This window comes from Neoarius graeffei, chromosome 22, assembly GCF_027579695.1.
Source record: "Neoarius graeffei isolate fNeoGra1 chromosome 22, fNeoGra1.pri, whole genome shotgun sequence".
Classification (NCBI taxonomy): Eukaryota; Metazoa; Chordata; class Actinopteri; order Siluriformes; family Ariidae; genus Neoarius; species Neoarius graeffei.
The window spans coordinates 30,453,800-30,473,017 of record NC_083590.1 but is presented as its reverse complement, the minus strand read 5'-3'; the positions used below and the strand labels follow the sequence as shown (position 1 = coordinate 30,473,017).

General features: G+C 41.8%; 1 protein-coding gene across 4 annotated transcripts in view; it reads left to right on the top strand.

Annotated features, from left to right (window-relative positions):
• The window catches only part of col16a1 (collagen, type XVI, alpha 1), a 268,861-nt gene that overhangs the window by 20,582 nt on the left and 229,061 nt on the right, over nucleotides 1-19,218 (top strand). For 3 of the 4 annotated variants that reach the window (XM_060904732.1, XM_060904733.1, XM_060904730.1), the window contains exon 2: nucleotides 16,756-16,853. In XM_060904732.1, coding sequence (XP_060760715.1) covers nucleotides 16,778-16,853 — 76 coding nt within the window. In that variant the 5' untranslated portion in view covers nucleotides 16,756-16,777. The remainder of the gene's footprint in view (nucleotides 1-16,755; nucleotides 16,854-19,218) is intronic. The other variant, XM_060904731.1, reaches the window with a different exon arrangement.

Here is a 19,218-nt window from a genome sequence, read left to right as displayed (position 1 = left end):
AACTAGATGTAGACTAAACACTCATATATATATATATATGAGTGATTCCACGCTTATGGGTACTGAAATGGGGACATGAACTTATTTTTAAAAAATCACCTAAAACCAAAAACATGTAATCTTTAATGAATGATATGTTAAAAGATAACTTTAATTTTCTGAGATGTAATAAAAACATATTTATATGCCAAAGTCAGAACGTAACAGAAGTGTTGTGGACATATATATTCTCAATTTTAACAATGTAGAATTACTTTTTGAAACATAGGAAGGTGATGTTTTAGCAAATATAATTAATAAACATGTGTAGTAGAATAAACATACACATTCTTTCAATAAGATTAACATGGTATAGAGCTAGATTATAATTAATTTGTAACAGACGCGAGATGGACAATCGTAACAGAAGTAATGGAACAGACATCATTTTGGAACTCATAGGCTTGACTTTGGCATATAAATATGTTTTTATTACATCTCAGAAAATTAAAGTTATCTTTTAACATATCATTCATTAAAGATTACATGTTTTGTGACCTGATGGTAAAAAAAGAAATGGTTTTAGGTGAATTTTTAAAAATAAGTTCATGTCCCCATTTCAGTACCCATAAGCGTGGAATCACTCATATATATATATATATATATATATATATATATATATATATATATATATATACACACACACACACACACACACACACACACACATAAATTGGTTCAAATAACCAAACAGTCAAGGGCACTTGAGGTATAGCAGGTAAACATGAAACATGAAATAAGCAGTATAAACAAACTAGCAGTTGTTAAGGTGAGGTAGTGTGGAATAGTGCAAATGAGCGAGGTAAAGTGAGATGTGTGGCCCCTGAGTTCAGTGTGTTAATGAATGATGAGATGTACTGTATGTATGTAATGTGTGTGTGTGTGTGTGTGTGTGTGTGTGTGTGTGTTGGGGGGGGAAACTGTGAGGATGACATGTCAGGGCGTATTCACACCTACGTTGTTTGGTCCGGACCAAACGAACCAAATTTCCCTTGGACCAAACAAGCGGACCGAGACCGAGCTGCAAGGTCGGACTCGGTCCGGACCAAAGGAACTCTGGTGCGGATCTTTTGGAGGTGTGAAAGCAGACCGGACCTAATCTGACAGTTTTGCTTTTTTGTACCTCGGGAGCTTCCGTCGTTTGTCGAGCATTATGGGAAACAGAGTCTTGACACTCCACCGCAAAGTGCAAACACTGTTTCGGTTGTCAAGGGAACCTTACAACAGTCGTTCAGTCATTCAGACCAGTGGTAGGCTAGACTACAGAGTACAAAAAATGAGTAGGGGGCAAACGTGGGCCGAGGAAGAAACGCGTACCCTTGTGGATATATGGGCAGATGTCCACATATCTGAGCTTTTGGAGAGAACACACAAAAATGCCGACGTGTTTGCTGTATTCAGTGAGAAAATGAAGGAGAAGGGGTTCACGCGCTCCCCAGAACAATGTCGGCTAAAAGTGAAGAAACTCCGTCAGACCTACATTAAAATCAGGGACATTCTTTCAAAAAGTGGCGGTACTAGCGACGCAAAAAAGAAATTCATCTATTGCGTGAAGAGCCAGAACTGTCACAACATGATGTGCGCTCATCAGCGCTATCCTCCGTAGCCGCCTTGCCCTTTGTCGTCGTCGTTGATAAATTACTTGTACAACAGCATAGTAATCGCACAATTGTGAAAACAGTAAAAACTGGAAAAAACATATAGCTTTGATGACATTAAAAAGAATAACAGCACGGAAAGCCTCCATGACTACTTTTGAACTTAACGCTTTGTGCGCGTGTCGTCTCTGACCAATAGCTGAACGACCTCAGGGCGCGTGGCTTTGTTGACAGATTTTGGTCCGCTTACTAAAATGTACAGTGTGAAAGCGAACCGCACCAAAATGAAAAAATAAAAAAAACTTTTGGTTCGGACCAAAGCAAGTGAACTATCGAACTATCCTGGTCTGAATACACCCTCAGATGCTGAATGGGTGTGTGCGAGCAGAATCTGTGGCAGCGGGCAGAGGGGGGAGGAGGGGCAGAACAGGGAGGGAGTTGAGCCTCCTGACCGCCTGGTGAAAGAAACTGTTCTTGAGCCTGCTGGTTTTGGCCCGGAGACTCCGCAGTCTCCTCCCCGATGGCAGCAGGCTGAAGAGACTGTGAGATGGGTGGGTGGGGTCACCTGCAATCCTGATAGCTTTGCAGGTGAGGCGGGAGTTATAGATATCCATTAGAGAAGGGAGAGAGACACCAATGATCCTCTCAGCTGCTCTCACGATGCGCTGCAGAGTCTTGCAGCAGGACACGGTGCAGGCGCCGTACCACACGGTGATGCAGCTGGTCAGGATGTTCTCGATGGTGCCTCTGTAGAATGTGTGCATGATGTGGGCCGGGACTCTTGCTCTCCTCAGTTTGCGGAGGAAGTACAGACGCTGTTGGGCTTTTTTGGCCAGTGATGCGGTGTTGTTGCTCCAGGACAGGTCTTCAGAGATGTGCACACCCAAAAACTTGGTGCTGCTCACCCTCTCCACTGCAGCACCACCGATAGATAGTGGAGCATGCTGGGTGTGCGCTCTCCTGAAGTCCACAACAATCTCCTTCATCTTCTCCACGTTCAGATGGAGATTGTTGTCCTTGCACCACATGGCCAAGCGGCTCACCTCAAATTTATCTTTTTTATAAGATTTATTTATAAGATTTTTTTTATCAAAAATCTTATAAATTTTTGCCAGCATTTCTCAGGAGAACAGCATTAATTTTACAGCATGGATAGCGATAACGACAGTCTTCACAGCGAAAGCGAGTTTTACTACCCTGAGGAAGAAGACATAAAAGAAAACATTTCAGGAGAAAGCTAAAAACCTGTAACTGTTGCTAACGCCGAGCAAAAACATGTCTGAATCCTGAATGACTCAATTTTCTATAAATAGGGGACTACATAGGCGGCAAAATGTAGTTTTTTTCCTGCCATGGAAGTGCACTTGTATACCGAGGAGGAAGCAATTTGCATTACAGCCGTGAATGAGGATTCAAAATGGCGGCTCGGCTCAGTTTTCCCTTTCGGGTGCTCTCGTTTTCTGTTAGAATTTGGTAAAGAAAAAAATAAATATATGATTTACCAGCTTAAGGTCGGTCTGTATGGTGAAATACTGTGACCTCGGCCTTGAATACTTTCAAGACCTCGGTCACAGTATTTCACGATACGGACCTCGCAGCTGGTAAATAACATGGAAATATTTTCACCAGTATGTATCATGTAATGTATTGGGGGAAAAAATAATTATTTAGAATGAAAACAAAGTTTGCATAGTTGTGAATTTTACGATTTTAAGAATTTAATACGAAATTTGATTAAATCACAAACTTCCGATCAGTAAATAGTATTTAAAAGGATATCAGAATATCCACTGCATCTCAGAAAGCGTATACCGCGACATAATTCAGTGTCCAATATAAAACTTGGTATTTTTATATTGTTGTAAATTTCTTTTTTGTTCCTTTCTGTTTAGTTTTAACTCAAACAGTTTTACTGTAGGGGCGGCACGGTGGTGTAGTGGTTAGCGCTGTCGCCTCACAGCAAGAAGGTCCTGGGTTCGAGCCCCGGGGCCGGCGAGGGCCTTTCTGTGTGGAGTTTGCATGTTCTCCCCGTGTCCGCGTGGGTTTCCTCCGGGTGCTCCGGTTTCCCCCACAGTCCAAAGACATGCAGGTTAGGTTAACTGGTGACTCTAAATTGACCGTAGGTGTGAGTGTGAATGGTTGTCTGTGTCTATGTGTCAGCCCTGTGATGACCTGGCGACTTGTCCAGGGTGTACCCCGCCTTTCGCCCGTAGTCAGCTGGGATAGGCTCCAGCTTGCCTGCGACCCTGTAGAAGGATAAAGCGGCTAGAGATAATGAGATGAGATGAGTTTTACTGTACCCTCTCATGAGAGACCGGGTGTAGTTATGTGGTTTGAAGCCTTTTTTTTTTTCTCTGTTCCGTGAATGTCTACATTCATGAGAGACCTCATTAAAAGACAACATGAGCATGAATAATGGCTTATTTATGTCTGAATTTTAAGCTTCTTCTATTTTAACTCCCACTTTCGCACTGTTGAATTAATCTTGCATTTACTACATAGGCTAGCATGCACATTTGGGATTACAGCTTCGACTCCAATAATACCACAAGCAGGCCTTCTTCTGTTTCTGCAGCTCAATCAAACTGGTCAGGAATATTTTCTACAACCTTAAATGAAAGGTTTAATAACAGAGCTGTGCCGTAGAAGAACTATTTTTGATTTTTGTTTGAGGTGATTTATTTGAACAATATTAAAATGTGGTGTGATTTCACAAAAATAAATAAATAAATAAAAACAAGTGTTGCCAGGCGAAACAAACCTCGCCCGGTAGCACTTATGATGAATATGAAAGAAGATATCGCAAAAAAAAAAAGGTACCCTATGGGTACATGTCTACCCCAAATAGTTTTCTGATCCCATGTCCATACAGTAAATATACTGTAGCATATGTATATTTACTCTATGAGGCAGTAGCCACAAAAATGAAGCGTAATCCAAAAATGAACAATTTAAAAATCACAGAAGTAAAATATACCAAGTGTCTGTACTTTATATTATTCTACTCTTACCTCTTACAGTTTTCAAAACTGAAACCTCCGAACCGAGGCTGACATACGGTACACACGCTGTCACCATGACCCAAACTCTTATTTCTCGGAAATGGCCCGGCGCTAGAGCTCAGTGGAACGCACTTTTCCTCTGTAATAAGCATAAACATGTCTGAAAGTGATTTCTTTAGTCTAGTCCATTTATTTTGAATGGTGAACCGAATTGTATACACTCACCGGCCATTTTAATCGGAACATGTGTATGCGCATGTGCAGTGCGCGACTGTTACATTCTTACAGCACGATGACATAGTGGCTAGCGCCTCTATATGAGGCAGTAGGCACAACAAAAACGAGTCTGACCTTTTTGGTGACCTTGACCAGATGACTCTGAAAATGTTGGAGGTTCTATTTGAGACCTATGCCCATCTATCCTGAAAGTTTCATGAAGGTTGATTCAGCCGTTTTCCTGTAATATCGTTAACAAAAAAACAAAGAAACCCAACCGAAAACAATACCTAACCCCCTGGTGGACTCCGTCCCGGGCGAGGTAAAAATTAAAGAAGGAGTCTCCAGTGTCAGCGCTTTTTTTTTATGCAGTGGGAGAAGATTTTGCAATTTCCAATGTCTTAGTAATATGACAAGCTGCGTTTTTTGTTTGTTTGTTTGTTTTCAATTGCACAACATTTAAACATCAATGATATTGAAAAAAAATCAAACAAGTCATTATTTTAATTCGTAAACTGCTGTTGTATGAAATAAGTGGAACAGCAACAACAAAAAAAAACTTGCTCTTGCAAGAAGGTGGTACTGAAAAAAATAAAATAAAATGAGTCATCAGGTGATGACACCCTCCACACCCTCCGGCCCCCACGTGAAACCCCACTCCAAATTTTCCTAAGTTGAATTGGTTGCCATGGAAATACGGAAAAATAAAAATCACAGAAATCCGAAAATGTCAAAAGGCACAACTCGTCTAGTCACTTAACATAACTGTCAAGTTTCGTGAAAAAAAAAAAAAAATCCTAATAGTTTTTGAGTTATGCTTCGGAAATTAAAATGTTTACAGACGGACAGAGCGATAGCTGTATTCCCCCTGCATTATCTCATCTCATCTCATCTCATTATCTCTAGCCGCTTTATCCTTCTACAGGGTCGCAGGCAAGCTGGAGCCTATCCCAGCTGACTACGGGCGAGAGGCGGGGTACACCCTGGACAAGACTCTAAATTGACCGTAGGTGTGAATGTGAGTGTGAATGGTTGTCTGTGTCTATGTGTCAGCCCTGTGATGACCTGGCGACTTGTCCAGGGTGTACCCCGCCTTTCGCCCGTAGTCAGCTGGGATAGGCTCCAGCTTGCCTGCGACCCTGTAGAACAGGATAAAGCGGCTACAGATAATGAGATGAGATGAGAATGATAATTGTCAGATCACATGACCAGGAAATGCTCGTAACACTTCCCTTTTCAGCAGACGCTTGACGCTGTCTTGGTCATCACCTGACTGCTGTCAAAATTGAAGTGTTGTTCAGTATTGAGACAAAAGTCCTTCAAGAAAAAAGTTAAAACGCTATCTTTGGTAAGTAAACATTTAGTTTGGATCATTAAAATGAGTTTAGATCTCATCTCATTATCTCTAGCCGCTTTATCCTGTTCTACAGGGTCGCAGGCAAGCTGGAGCCTATCCCAGCTGACTACGGGCGAAAGGCTGGGTACACCCTGGACAAGTCGCCAGGTCATCACAGGGCTGACACATAGACACAGACAACCATTCACACTCACATTCACACCTACGGTCAATTTAGAGACACCAGTTAACCTAACCTGCATGTCTTTGGACTGTGGAGGAAACCGGAGCACCTGGAGGAAACCCACGCGGACACGGGGAGAACATGCAAACTCCGCACAGAAAGGCCCTCGCCGGCCACGGGGCTCGAACCCGGACCTTCTTGCTGTGAGGCGACAGCGCTAACCACTACACCACCGTGCCGCCCTCCCCCCTGCATTATATGCCGGAGAAATAATAATAAACCTTGGTGTGGTACACGTAACAGTACCACCGCTTCATGTTGGCCTGTTGGCCTTTTTTCTTTATATTAAAAAAAACAAAACAAAACAGGTGTTGCTTTGACTGTTAATAGTCTGAGAGCTATGTAGATAGAAATGAACACTTTTTCTGCTCCCTCTCTCTCTTTTGCATTCATGAGCACCTCTCCAGACCCCACGCTTCGCTAGTTACGCTAAAATCTGTTTGGATAGTGAGTCACATATGAAATACATCCTGCATTTGGGACTGGGCCTTATCTGGGTCAGTTTGCGCAATGCATTTTTTTCCCTTTATTGTCCACATCAGGACATTTTGAAACTAGTATACTTTTTTTCCTCATTGTTTTGGATTTATTATTCCACTTGTTTTCTCAGGAGCGATGAGGTAGACTTCCAATTTATTTTGCACCGAAACCTATCAAAATTATAGCGAGGTGGTGTGCATCTGTAAAAAGTGCTTTGGGGGTAGCATTCATCACTTGGCAGTGAGTCAAGAGCACAACAAGTAATGCTTAGACTGTGACATGAAAACAGCATGGTGTGTGACAGCCTTCCATTGCTGAAAAACAAAATCCCGACATGCTGAGCCTGGCAGCTCATTACATTTTACTACTTGTTTATTGATTGTTGAGCTTTGTCTTTCTGTTTGAAGTTGCTGAATCCTTGGCTTTTTGAACTACTCTCCATGTGGAAGTGATCGATTTTAGCTACGGAGTTGATGGCAAATAGTTGTTGATTACGGTAGATATCTGTTTGGAGGCTGTGATTTGCTTGTGTAGTGCAATCCCGATTTTGAATTTTGACCACGCCAGGCAGCGAGCCAAGAGTATGAGAGATACGTATCTGTTCAGGCCAGATGGATCCTCCTTTTTCAGTTCTTACATTGAAAACAAATTAGAGGAGAACAAAGCAGCTGTGAGCTTCTATTGTACCCCCATGGGATCATACTAAAATGAAGAGATGGCTCTGACACACAACGTCTGCAGTATAGCTGCTTCTCACTCCTAATGCATGTTGTCTTGTTCACAAAGAACACTGCTGACAGTGTTGAGGAGAAATTCTCTTTCTGGACAGGACATCAGAAATTGAGGTGTTCAGAACCTTGAGTTAGGAAGTGGGAACTAATTCTCTGAGACTGGTGCATTGGAGGGCGGCACGGTGGTGTAGTGGTTAGCGCTGTCGCCTCACAGCAAGAAGGTCCTGGGTTCGAGCCCCGGGGCCGGCGAGGGCCTTTCTGTGTGGAGTTTGCATGTTCTCCCCGTGTCCGCGTGGGTTTCCTCCGGGTGCTCCGGTTTCCCCCACAGTCCAAAGACATGCAGGTTAGGTTAACTGGTGACACTAAATTGACCGTAGGTGTGAATGTGAGTGTGAATGGTTGTCTGTGTCTATGTGTCAGCCCTGTGATGACCTGGCGACTTGTCCAGGGTGTACCCCGCCTTTCGCCCGTAGTCAGCTGGGATAGGCTCCAGCTTGCCTGCGACCCTGTAGAAGGATAAAGCGGCTAGAGATAATGAGATGAGATGGTGCATTGGATTTTTTTTTGCCATTACCTTAAAGGAATATGCCACCCCCAGGTGAAATTGAGTCAGTCCCTGCAGTCCCTAGAGTTGGATGAGTGAGCCAAAGCGTTTTGTAGCCGACCCAGCCATTGTCCTGATCTGGAAACGTCCCGCCCTTACGAAAATTGACCATGGTTTTACTATGAAAACTAACCATGGTTTTACCATGGTTTATAGTTATTCATGGTTTTCATGGTTTTTTGGGTAACCATGAAAACCATGGTTCATTTTACCTCAATGTTCACTTAAATTTTTAGGTTCTAAGTAAATGTTAATGTATCTGGGCTGTTAATCGAGATCCTTCTCTACAGCATTGACTGTTGGACGAAAGCATGGTAATACTACAGTTAGTGCATCCTTTTAAAAACCATACTATCCCTTTTTAAACTAATTTCGTAGTTACTATGACCTATTACACATACAACTATGATGCTACCACAGCTACTGCAGTACTATGGATAAACCACAGTAATGCTATGGTTGGTTCATAGTACTTAGAATCACCATGAAATACCATAGTAGATTCATGGTTACTACCATGGATGAACCATAGTAATACTATGGTTGGTTCATAGTACTTAGAATAACCATGAGATACCATGGTAGAATCATGGTTACTACATAAAAACCATGGTAAAACCATAGTAAACCATGGTAGATTTTCGTAAGGGCGGTTAGCTTAGCTTAGCGTAGTCGCTGTAATCCGGCGTGTCCAGATAGCATTGTCATTGCAAAAGTGAATCAAATAACTCAAGATTTTTTATAATTATTTCTCATGACCTGTACATTCACATCGAGTACACATATCAATGCAAATTAACACGAAGGGATTTACTAGACCAATTTATATCTGGAACTATTTTCGGCCACAGCACAGGCAAAGCACCGCTGCAGGCGCAAAGACACCACGCAGCACCTGAAAACCCTGGTTTCCCTGGTAACACTGGTGTATTGACGGAAGTTGTGGTGCTGTGTGGTGTCTTTGCGCCTGCAGCGGTGCTTTGCCTGTGCTGTGGCCGAAAATAGTTCCAGATATAAATTGGTCTAGTAAATCCCTTCGTGTTAATTTGCATTGATATGTGTACTCGATGTGAATGTACAGGTCATGAGAAATAATTATAAAAAATCTTGAGTTATTTGATTCACTTTTGCAACGACAATGCTAGCTGGACACGCCGGATTACAGCGACTACGCTAAGCTAAGCTAACCGGGACGTTTCCAGATCAGCACAATGGCTGGGTCGGCTACAAAACGCTTTGGCTCACTCATCCAACTCTAGGGACTGCAGGGACTGACTCAATTTCACCTGGGGGTGGCGTATTCCTTTAAGTCCGTAGTATTTGCCCAATGCTATATCGGTTGAATCAGGGGATGCAGAGTAAGACCTACCTATCTATGGCATCCAGGTAGTAATAGACAGAATAGTAATGACATCTTGTTCCAAGGTCATTTTTCATTCTGACAGGTGCGTGTTGAGACATCAGATGTCAGTACTATCCAGTCCATTATTAAAACATGAAACGAATATGGCACAGTCACGATTCTGCCAAAGGTCAGTGACCAAATAAGAAGGGCATTCATCAAAGAAGCAACCAAGGGGTCATTGGTAACGTTTTAGCATTGTGCTCCCACCACCATGCTTCATTGCAGGGATGGTGTTCTCAGGGTTATGAGCTGCATTGAGCATCCATCATATTACATTACATTGGCATTTAGCAGACACTGTTATCAACGAGTGCAAAAGTCAGGTACACAAAGTGCTGAACTTCTAGACAAGAAAGTCCTAGCGCCAACTGACCAAGTGACAACAATACTTAGTGTAATACTCTGTTGAAGTATCAGTATTCAGCAAACAGCCAAGGAAACAAACAAATCATACAAAGTACAACTAAATAGACAACTCAAATGGCTAACCTCAGGCTAGACAGTACACAGTCTGGGTTGGTCAAGACCGAAATGCAGTTACATAGTGGGCAGGGAAGCAGGGGAGAGGTGCAGCCTGAAGAGGTGAGTTTTCAGTCTACGCTTGACGGTGGTCAGAGAGTCAGTAGTTCTGACCTCTGTGGGAAGGTCATTCCACCAACGGGGAGCCAGGACAGACAGCAGTCTTGAGTGGGCTGGGCAGGAGTGGAGAGGAGGAGGGGCCAGGCAACCAGTAGTAGCAGAGCATAGGGATCTGGCTGGCATGTTGGGGCAGATCAGACTCTGGAGTTATGCTGGCCCTAACCCTAGGGCCCTGTAGTAGCAGAGCGTAGGGATCTGGCTGGCATGTTGGGGCAGATCAGACTCTGGAGTTATGCTGGCCCTAACCCCTTGACAGCCTGGTAAGCTAGCACTAATGTCTTAAATACCATATGCAGCGTTTTGTGTCATTGATTTTCTGCCATTGCATTAAATCAGTAGTAGTATGCCGTTCATCCTAAGCTTTATAGGTTCAGTCAGGGGATGCAGATTAGGCCTACCTATCCATGGCATTCAGGCTGGAATATAGTGACTAGCAATAGAGTCTTGTTCCATGGTCATTTTTCATTCTGACAGGTATTTGTTGAGACATCAGATGTGTCAGGACCATAAAATCCATTATTAAAACATGGAAAGAATATTGCACAACCATGACTCCAGCAAAGATCAGTGACCAGATAAAAGAAAGGCATTAGTCAGAGAAGGAACTAAAGGTAATACTCATTATGACGCTACCACCACCATGCTTAATTGCAGGGATGGTGTCTCAGAGTGATGAGCAAGGCTGAGTTTCTGCACTATGTAGCACTTTGCGCCATTGGTTTTCTGCCCTTACATTAAGGTAGACTGACTTTCAGATTTTTCAAGTGTAGGTCAGAAAAATAATTTTCCCTAACACCCAATTATTTTTGTTTAGTGGACCGAAAGCTACTGAATTCAAATCACAGACTTCCAATTTTATAATTTTTTTAAATAGAACAATTAATTAATTTAGGGCCACATGGCCCTAAATTCTCTGCTGTTTTTTCCTGCTTCACCATGACCCAATTCAAGATACTACGTCATGCATCACATGGTGGGCTTTCCCTGTTTGTGCAAGGCATTGCGGGATACAAATTTGAAACCGAAGAGGGAAATGGAGGACGTGAGTGTGCGAATGAAACGTGAAAGACCGACTAGTCACGGAAAGCGAGAAGAAAAGACGTCATGTTATATACGAAGGAAAGGAAATGCAGGACCAAACTAATAAATATCGGCGGTCAGCGAGCACCTCGGTGTGATCAGCTGTTCGTTTAGCGACAGAATGATGGAACTGTCAGTGCACGCTCAAAGGTAAACCTGTAGATGGTAGTAATGCAACACTGGATACCACATGATGGAAAACCCAAAAGAAGAAGAAGAAGAAGAAGCAGGTAAAGCGTGCGCACACGGACTTCCTCTGTCTGCTTGACTGCGTGAAGTGAGCGATTTCATGCGCCTTATTTGCTTGGGATTCCCCTCAAATTAAATAACTTTCCAGCCACAGGATGGTCTGAAAGATATTACAAAGATAAACATATCACAATGACCAAATTTCAGAGGGAACTAAATTTCACCGATTTTATGAAATCGAAAGGCCGTCTACTTTGAAGTCAGAAATAGTATCCGATTTCCCCCTAGGTATTATAGATTCAGTCATGGGATGCAGATTAAATCTACTTATCTGTGGCATACAATCTGTCACTCACAGGAAAGCAGTGAAGTCTTGTTCCATGGTCATCCTTCATTCTGACAGGTGTATGTTGAGACACGAGACACATCAACCATATTAAGTCTATTATTAACACATGGGGAAAAAAAAAAAAAAATATATATATATATATATATATATATATATATATATATATATATATATATATATATATATGCACCATCATGACTCTGCCAAATGTCAGAGACCAGACAAGAAAGGTATTATAATCATAATAATAATAATAATAATAATGATAAGTTAAATTTATATAGCGCCTTTAGACAAAGAAAGAAAAAAATAAATAAAAAATATAATAAAAGTCCACCAAGTAGGGGTCAGGATGTAATTCCCGTGGTGTAGCAGCCACAGTCCCACCAAAAGGCGCACGAAAACAAGTCCAACATCTCCAGCACCGCCACCGCAACACCGTCAGCAACATCGCTCGAACACCACGCCATGGATCCACAAAGCGAGCAGAGAAGCTCCGCCACGCAGAGCGCTGGTGTGTTCCAAACCGCCTGCACAGCTGCCGCGACGCCACCAAGCAACATCGCTCGGAACATCACGCCAAGCGTTAAAGCGCAGAGCGCTGGACAACCATGATGTAAAATGAGCAACGAGCTCACTGTAGTCCACAGCTGGGAGCACAGGCATCACCCACGGCGAACCAAGGCCTGGAGGGAACCGATGCCCAAAACTAGGTCCGGAGCTACACCACAACCGGCGGACAGAACCCTCAAACAAACATCAAACTACACAAACACACAGAAAAAAAAATAGAAATAAAATAAAATAAAAAAGCTCTGGTGAGAAGCGGCAGCCTGAATGCGCACGACGTACTCTCAACCGGAAACGGAAACAAAAAAAAAAAAGAGCAGCAACCAAGACCCCAGGGGTAACGCTCAACATGATGCTACCACCATCATGCTTCATGGTATGGATAATATTCTCAGGGAGATAAGTAGTGTTGTGTTTCTGCCACATGTATCACTTTGTGCCAAGGCCAAAATGTTCAAGACATTTTTTTTCTGCCATGACATTAAGTCAGGAGTAGTATGTGATTTCCCCAAGGGTTTATAGTTTCAGTCAGGGAGATGCAGATTACCTCGCTATGACATCCAGGCTATAATATACAGGACAGCAATGAAGTCTTGTTCCATGGCCATCCTTCATTCTGACGTGTGTGTGTGTGTGTGTGTGTGTGTGTGTGTGTGTGTGTGTGTGTGTGTGTGTGTGTGTTGAGACGTGAGACATGAGACATGTCATTCTGGGTCACTTTGACCGTAAGAAAACACAAGGGGATGTAAGTCCAGACTTTGACAGGAGCTACGTATACTTTTTTTAGTTAGCTGTAGTTTTCCATTGACACGTGTTGAGTATGAAAATGTGCATTTTATCAGGAGGATAATGTTCATGCCTTGAGGCATATGTCAAATGCATACAAATCCTGATCACATACTTTCGCCTGCATGTAATTAGTTTCAACAGGTGTGACGTGAATGTATGTGTGGTTCATAAATGTACAGTGAGAGTAAAAAGTATTTGATCCCTTGCTGATTTTGTTGGTTTGCCCACTAATAAAGACATGATCATTCTATACTTTTAATGGTAGATGTATTCTAACATGGAGAGACAGAATATCAAAACGAAAATCCAGAAAATAACTTTAAAGAATATATTTTAATTGATTTGTATTTCATTGAGGGAAATAAGTATTTGATCCCTCTAGCCAAAAGCACTTAATACTTGGTGGCAAAGCCTTTGTTTGCAAGCACAGCGGACAGACGTTTGTTGTAGTTAATCACAAGGTTAGCACACATATCGGGGAATTTTGGCTCACTCTTCTTTGCAGATCCTCTCTAAATCATTAAGGTTGGTGGGCTGTCGCTTGGCAACTCGGACCTTCAGTTCCCTCCATAGATTTTCGATTGGATTGAGGTCTGGAGACTGGCTGGGCCACTCCATGACCTTAATGTGGTTCTTCTTGAGCCACTCCTTTGTTGCCTTTGCTGTATGCTTCGGGTCGTTTTCATGTTGGAAGACCCAACCACGGCCCATTTTCAACTTCCAGGCAGAGGGGAGGAGGTTGTCCCTCAGGACTGCATGGTACATGGCTCCATCCGTCTTCCCACTGATGCGGTGAAGTAGCCCTGTGCCCTTGGCAGAGAAACACCCCCAAAACATAATGCTTCCACCTCCATGCTTGACGGTGGGCACAGTGTTCCTGGGGTCATAGGCAGCATTTTTCTTCCTCCACACATGACGAGTAGAGTTTAGGCCAAATAGTTCAATTTTGGTCTCGTCTGACCACAGAACCTTCTCCCAATCACTTTGTACATCTTTGAGGTGATCATTGGCATACTTTAGACGGGCCTCCACATGTGCCTTCTTAAGCAGGGGTACCTTTCGGGCACTGCGGGATTTTAATCCATTGCGGCGCAAAGTGTTGCCAATTGTTTTCCTGGTGACTGTGGTCCCAGCTGCCTTGAGGTCATTCACTAACTCCCGCTGTGTGGTTGCAGGCCGATTTCTCACAGTTCTCATGATCATTGCCACCCCACGAGGTGAAATCTTCTGTGGAGCACCAGACCGAGGTCTATTGACGGTCATGTTATACTTCTTAAATTTTCTCACAATTGCACCAATGGTTGTTACTTTAATACCCAGCATCTTGCTAATGGGCGGCACGGTGGTGTAGTGGTTAGCGCTGTTGCCTCACAGCAAGAAGGTCCTGGGTTCGAGCCCCGGGGCCGGCGAGGGCCTTTCTGTGTGGAGTTTGCATGTTCTCCCCGTGTCTGCGTGGGTTTCCTCCGGGTGCTCCGGTTTCCCCCACAGTCCAAAGACATGCAGGTTAGGTCAACCGGTGACTCTAAATTGACCGTAGGTGTGAATGTGAGTGTGAATGGTTGTCTGTGTCTATGTGTCAGCCCTGCGATGACCTGGCGACTTGTCCAGGGTGTACCCCGCCTTTCGCCCGTAGTCAGCTGGGATAGGCTCCAGCTTGCCTGTGACCCTGTAGAAGGATAAAGCGGCTAGAGATAATGAGATGAGATGAGATGAGATCTTGCTAATGTTTTTGTAGCCCATTCCAGATTTGTGCAGGTCAACAATCCTGTCTCTGAGGTCCTGAGAGAGTTCTTTGTTCTTACCCATGTTGGAGAGTTTGGAATCTTTCTGATTGTCTGATTCTGTGAACAGGTGTCTTTCATACAGGTGATTAGTTAGAAAAGGTGTCTTCAATTCAGGTAACAAGTTGATTGCGAGTGTCTAACTGGTCTGTGAAAGCCAGAACTCCTAATGCATACTAGGGGATCAAATACTTATTTCCCTCAATGAAATACAAATCAATTAAAATATATTCTTTAAAGTTATTTTCTGGATTTTCGTTTTGATATTCTGTCTCTCCATGTTAGAATACATCTACCATTAAAAGTACTGTATAGAATGATCATGTCTTTATTAGTGGGCAAACCAACAAAATCAGCAAGGGATCAAATACTTTTTACTCTCACTGTAACTGTATTGAAATGAGTATATAGCTATGGAAACAGAAGGAGTGGTAAACATGTCCATCTTTTTGCACCATACTGTTGCCTGTCTTAATAATACCGTAGGTTCATTAGATTAGAAGTGCCGTGCGAGGTTTTAAAGAAACATTTCATTAAAATGTATGCCAGGTGTGTATGCCAGTTCATCCTGAGACAGACTGAGAGCGGCACAGATGGGCATTGTAATGACAATCCTCAGAGCACATGGGTTACAAAGCTTTATAGGAACCGTTATGGGCAATTAGGCCAGTTTACACATTTCCAAGGGCCTGTCTAACCTTAAAGCCACCTTCATTAATCCACCCTCAAAGCTGCTTCTTAATAAAAACAAGTAGAGAACATTAGCATTCGTATTTATACCCTTAAACGTGTGCATATTTTCAGCATGCAGTCAATTTTTATCTTTCACTTTTTTTCTTGATTGGACACTACAGTTCACCTTAGACATATTTCCTCTTAGTTAAGATTAATTGCTGGATAATAACCAGACTCTGGCATGTTAAAGGAGAACTGAAGTCATTTTTAAACTCGCTTTATTTCTTAATTAACGTGTTATTCAATTACGTTTTCGGTTTTAGTAACCTTATATCGTGATTCGTATTGGCAACTAACTGCAATTAAATATTATACTTATCGGCCTATTTGGTTTTTAGCCGTGTTGAATTTAGTTCGTTTGGTCCACGGCAGGCATCACTTATCCGCGTGATCTTCACGAGACTTGTGCGAGACTTCGAAACATGACGTGTTAGCGAGGTGTCAGTGCCGCCATTTTGAAAACTGTTTTCCAAACGAAGTATTGCACAAAAACGAGTTTAAATGACAATTACTGCTGACTTTTTTCAAACTTTCCTGATTGCTCTCAAAACGAACAAAACTTCCGGCTTGATTACATCAACATTCGAAAGAGGGCATGCGCGTCTTTTGACAACGTTGGCAGATGTTGGTCACTTTGATTTCCGCTGTACGTTTTACTGCCGTCCTGCGATGTCTCGCACAGGTCTCAATGAATCTCGTTTACGGCCATTGCTTTGACATATGGACTGATATATTACAGAGCATATTTCAAACACTCATAACTTGCTATAGCAGCGACAAAATAGCTCTGAAAAATGCATTCCGATATTTAATAAAATGAGATAAATAGAATTTTGATAATTAAAAAAATTGCCTTCAGTTCTCCTTTAATGTTTGTTGTTGTTGTTGTTTTTTTGACAGATTCAGGTCTTCATTTTTATAATCTCTTCAGCTTTGCAATGTTCATTTATTGTATTTTTCCATTTTAGGTAGGAGTTGAAGGAGGGAGCCATGAGGATCATCCTGTTCTCCGTTGTTCTGCTGACCATCTGGTCAGGTCATGGAGTTCGTATGGTGACTGCTCATGGTGAGAAGCTACAACATATTTAATACCTTCATTAGATATAGCACAATCCTGTTATTCTCAAATCTCTTTGGTCATGCCGAGCAATAAACAGGTTTTTCGAAGTTGTTACCGTAGAAAGACGTATGACATGGTGACCATCAATATGGTGAAGTTTTCTGAAACGACATCTTTATTTAACATTTTATGGAAGGAGTCTTGGTTGGTAATACCCAGTTCCTGTATGGAAAGGTCTTTTTTATCTCGTTAACTTCAAGACAGAGAAACAGCAGAAGCTGGTGAGGGATTGGCTGTTTATAACTGCTATAACAGAAGTGATATCAGGAAATACAAACATGTTCCGCAACACTGAATGTAGCTATAAATGGTTAAATGTATGAATGATGTGTTTTCTGCTGATTAATAGATTAAGAAGTAAAATAGCTGATAAATAGGGAATAAAACACTTCGGGATGTGCTATCATTGGAAAATAGATGGAAAATGATACTGAAGAAAAACCTGGCAACCTCGGAGATCTGAATTACACTCAGGTAATTTTATCTGAATTGAAAGCTCAGAAAATTGACTTAGGCAGCCTGAGCTCTCATTTTGTCAGGGAAAAAGACTGCTCTTTGAGGGTATTTTTTGAGTGCAACTTGGACTCAACGTTTTTGTGAAGTCCCTATGTAAAATATGTAACAGTTGGAAGGCCAAATATTATATTTAAATAATATTGGCTGGCTTTTTTTTTCGTGGTATATCAGATATATTCCATTCAGCTAGCATGATATTGAACGAGTCGAAGACAAGTAGCTGAATGGAATATATTTGATATACCATGAAAAAAAGCCAGCCAATATTATTAGCGTTATTATACGTACACGTTCCTTTCGGGTGTTCAATGCGTCTTTCTCTTTCAAAATTCTCTCAAAATCTTCTGTATTTTACAACGCAAACCTGGCGGCCATTTTTTTTTTTTTTACAACTTGTCACAGTCGTTTGCGAGCACAGAACTTTTACGTCTCCGACGTGTGACATCATGTTGTCTTGACAACCATGCAATATTGTAAACCATCTTCAACGCTCATTCTTCATTGAATAGATAAGCGTAGGATAAGCGATATGCAAACAATATCGCATGCTATCAAACCAAATGAATGAAACCCGCTAGAAGGGAATCGAATGCATGGTTTTTATTCCATCGAAAAAGCGTCCTGCGTAATAATCATCAATAAATACATACATGTCAACCTATACGGAATGTCCGTATTTTATATGGATTTGATTCAATAAACGTAGTATACAGGCGTATAAATAAAGTTATACGGATTCTTTAAAAAAAAAAACTTCAATATTTATTTAGAGCTATAATCAATTCCCATGATGATAAAAGAACGCATAACATTTACAAACGTACTGTACACCACAGACAGCCAGTAAAGAGTCTTATGAAATCGCGCGTTATCTTGTGGTAGCGAGACTTCGTTCCACTTTTGATCATGCGCACACTGCGTTGCGAGAATCCCGCCAACCGTGAAGTCATAGACGCCAGCTTCTGCGTAGAATCATACGTCATCCTCGCCCGAGAATAAAGATGCCTCATTCATGTGCTGCGTTTAACTGTACCAACAGGTTTACCGTCCAAACGAAATCATATGGGATTACCTTTCACAGGTGAGACTGGAAAAATACTTTTCATTGTATTTGGTCATTATAACGTAATTTTACGAACAGATTTTTCTGGCTTTGTGGCTAATATGAAGTCTCGCGCATAATAGCCGCTCGGTGAAACCTGTCTCCAAACAACGAAGTATTTCCTTCGTAACTACGCTGATAACACTCTGTGTTTTTGTCAAACATTGGAGCTTTGTATTCATTCTGAAGGTTTATTGTTATTAATATTGAATAAAAAGTAACTTGGATATATCATTGTTGATTATCATTCAAATTTTAGGTAAATTATTTTAATTTGCATCTTATACGGATTTTATAAGGGAAATACGGATTTTGGAGGTTGGTTATACAGGTTTGATTGACCAAAGGTTGACATGTATGTAAATATCACTCTATACTGTGGCAATGTAATACTGTATGTTTTAGAGATTATATTATGACATCGTATATGCCTGATTTTGTGTTTTATTTCACACGTGATTTGCTAGACTTTTTTATCATGGTATATTTTGAATACAGTTTACATTTGTGGATTTAAATCAATTTCTTCTGGTTCCCTTCCAGCTCTTGTCTGATATACTGTTGTGTAATTTTAGTTTATTTGTTTGTGAACGAGATTTCTTAGCACTGGGGATTTTTTCCTGTGGGAAATCATTCTGTAAGCATGCGCTCTCTGGGCTAAACCTGTCTGTGCTGCCTCAGGAGAGCCGCTCT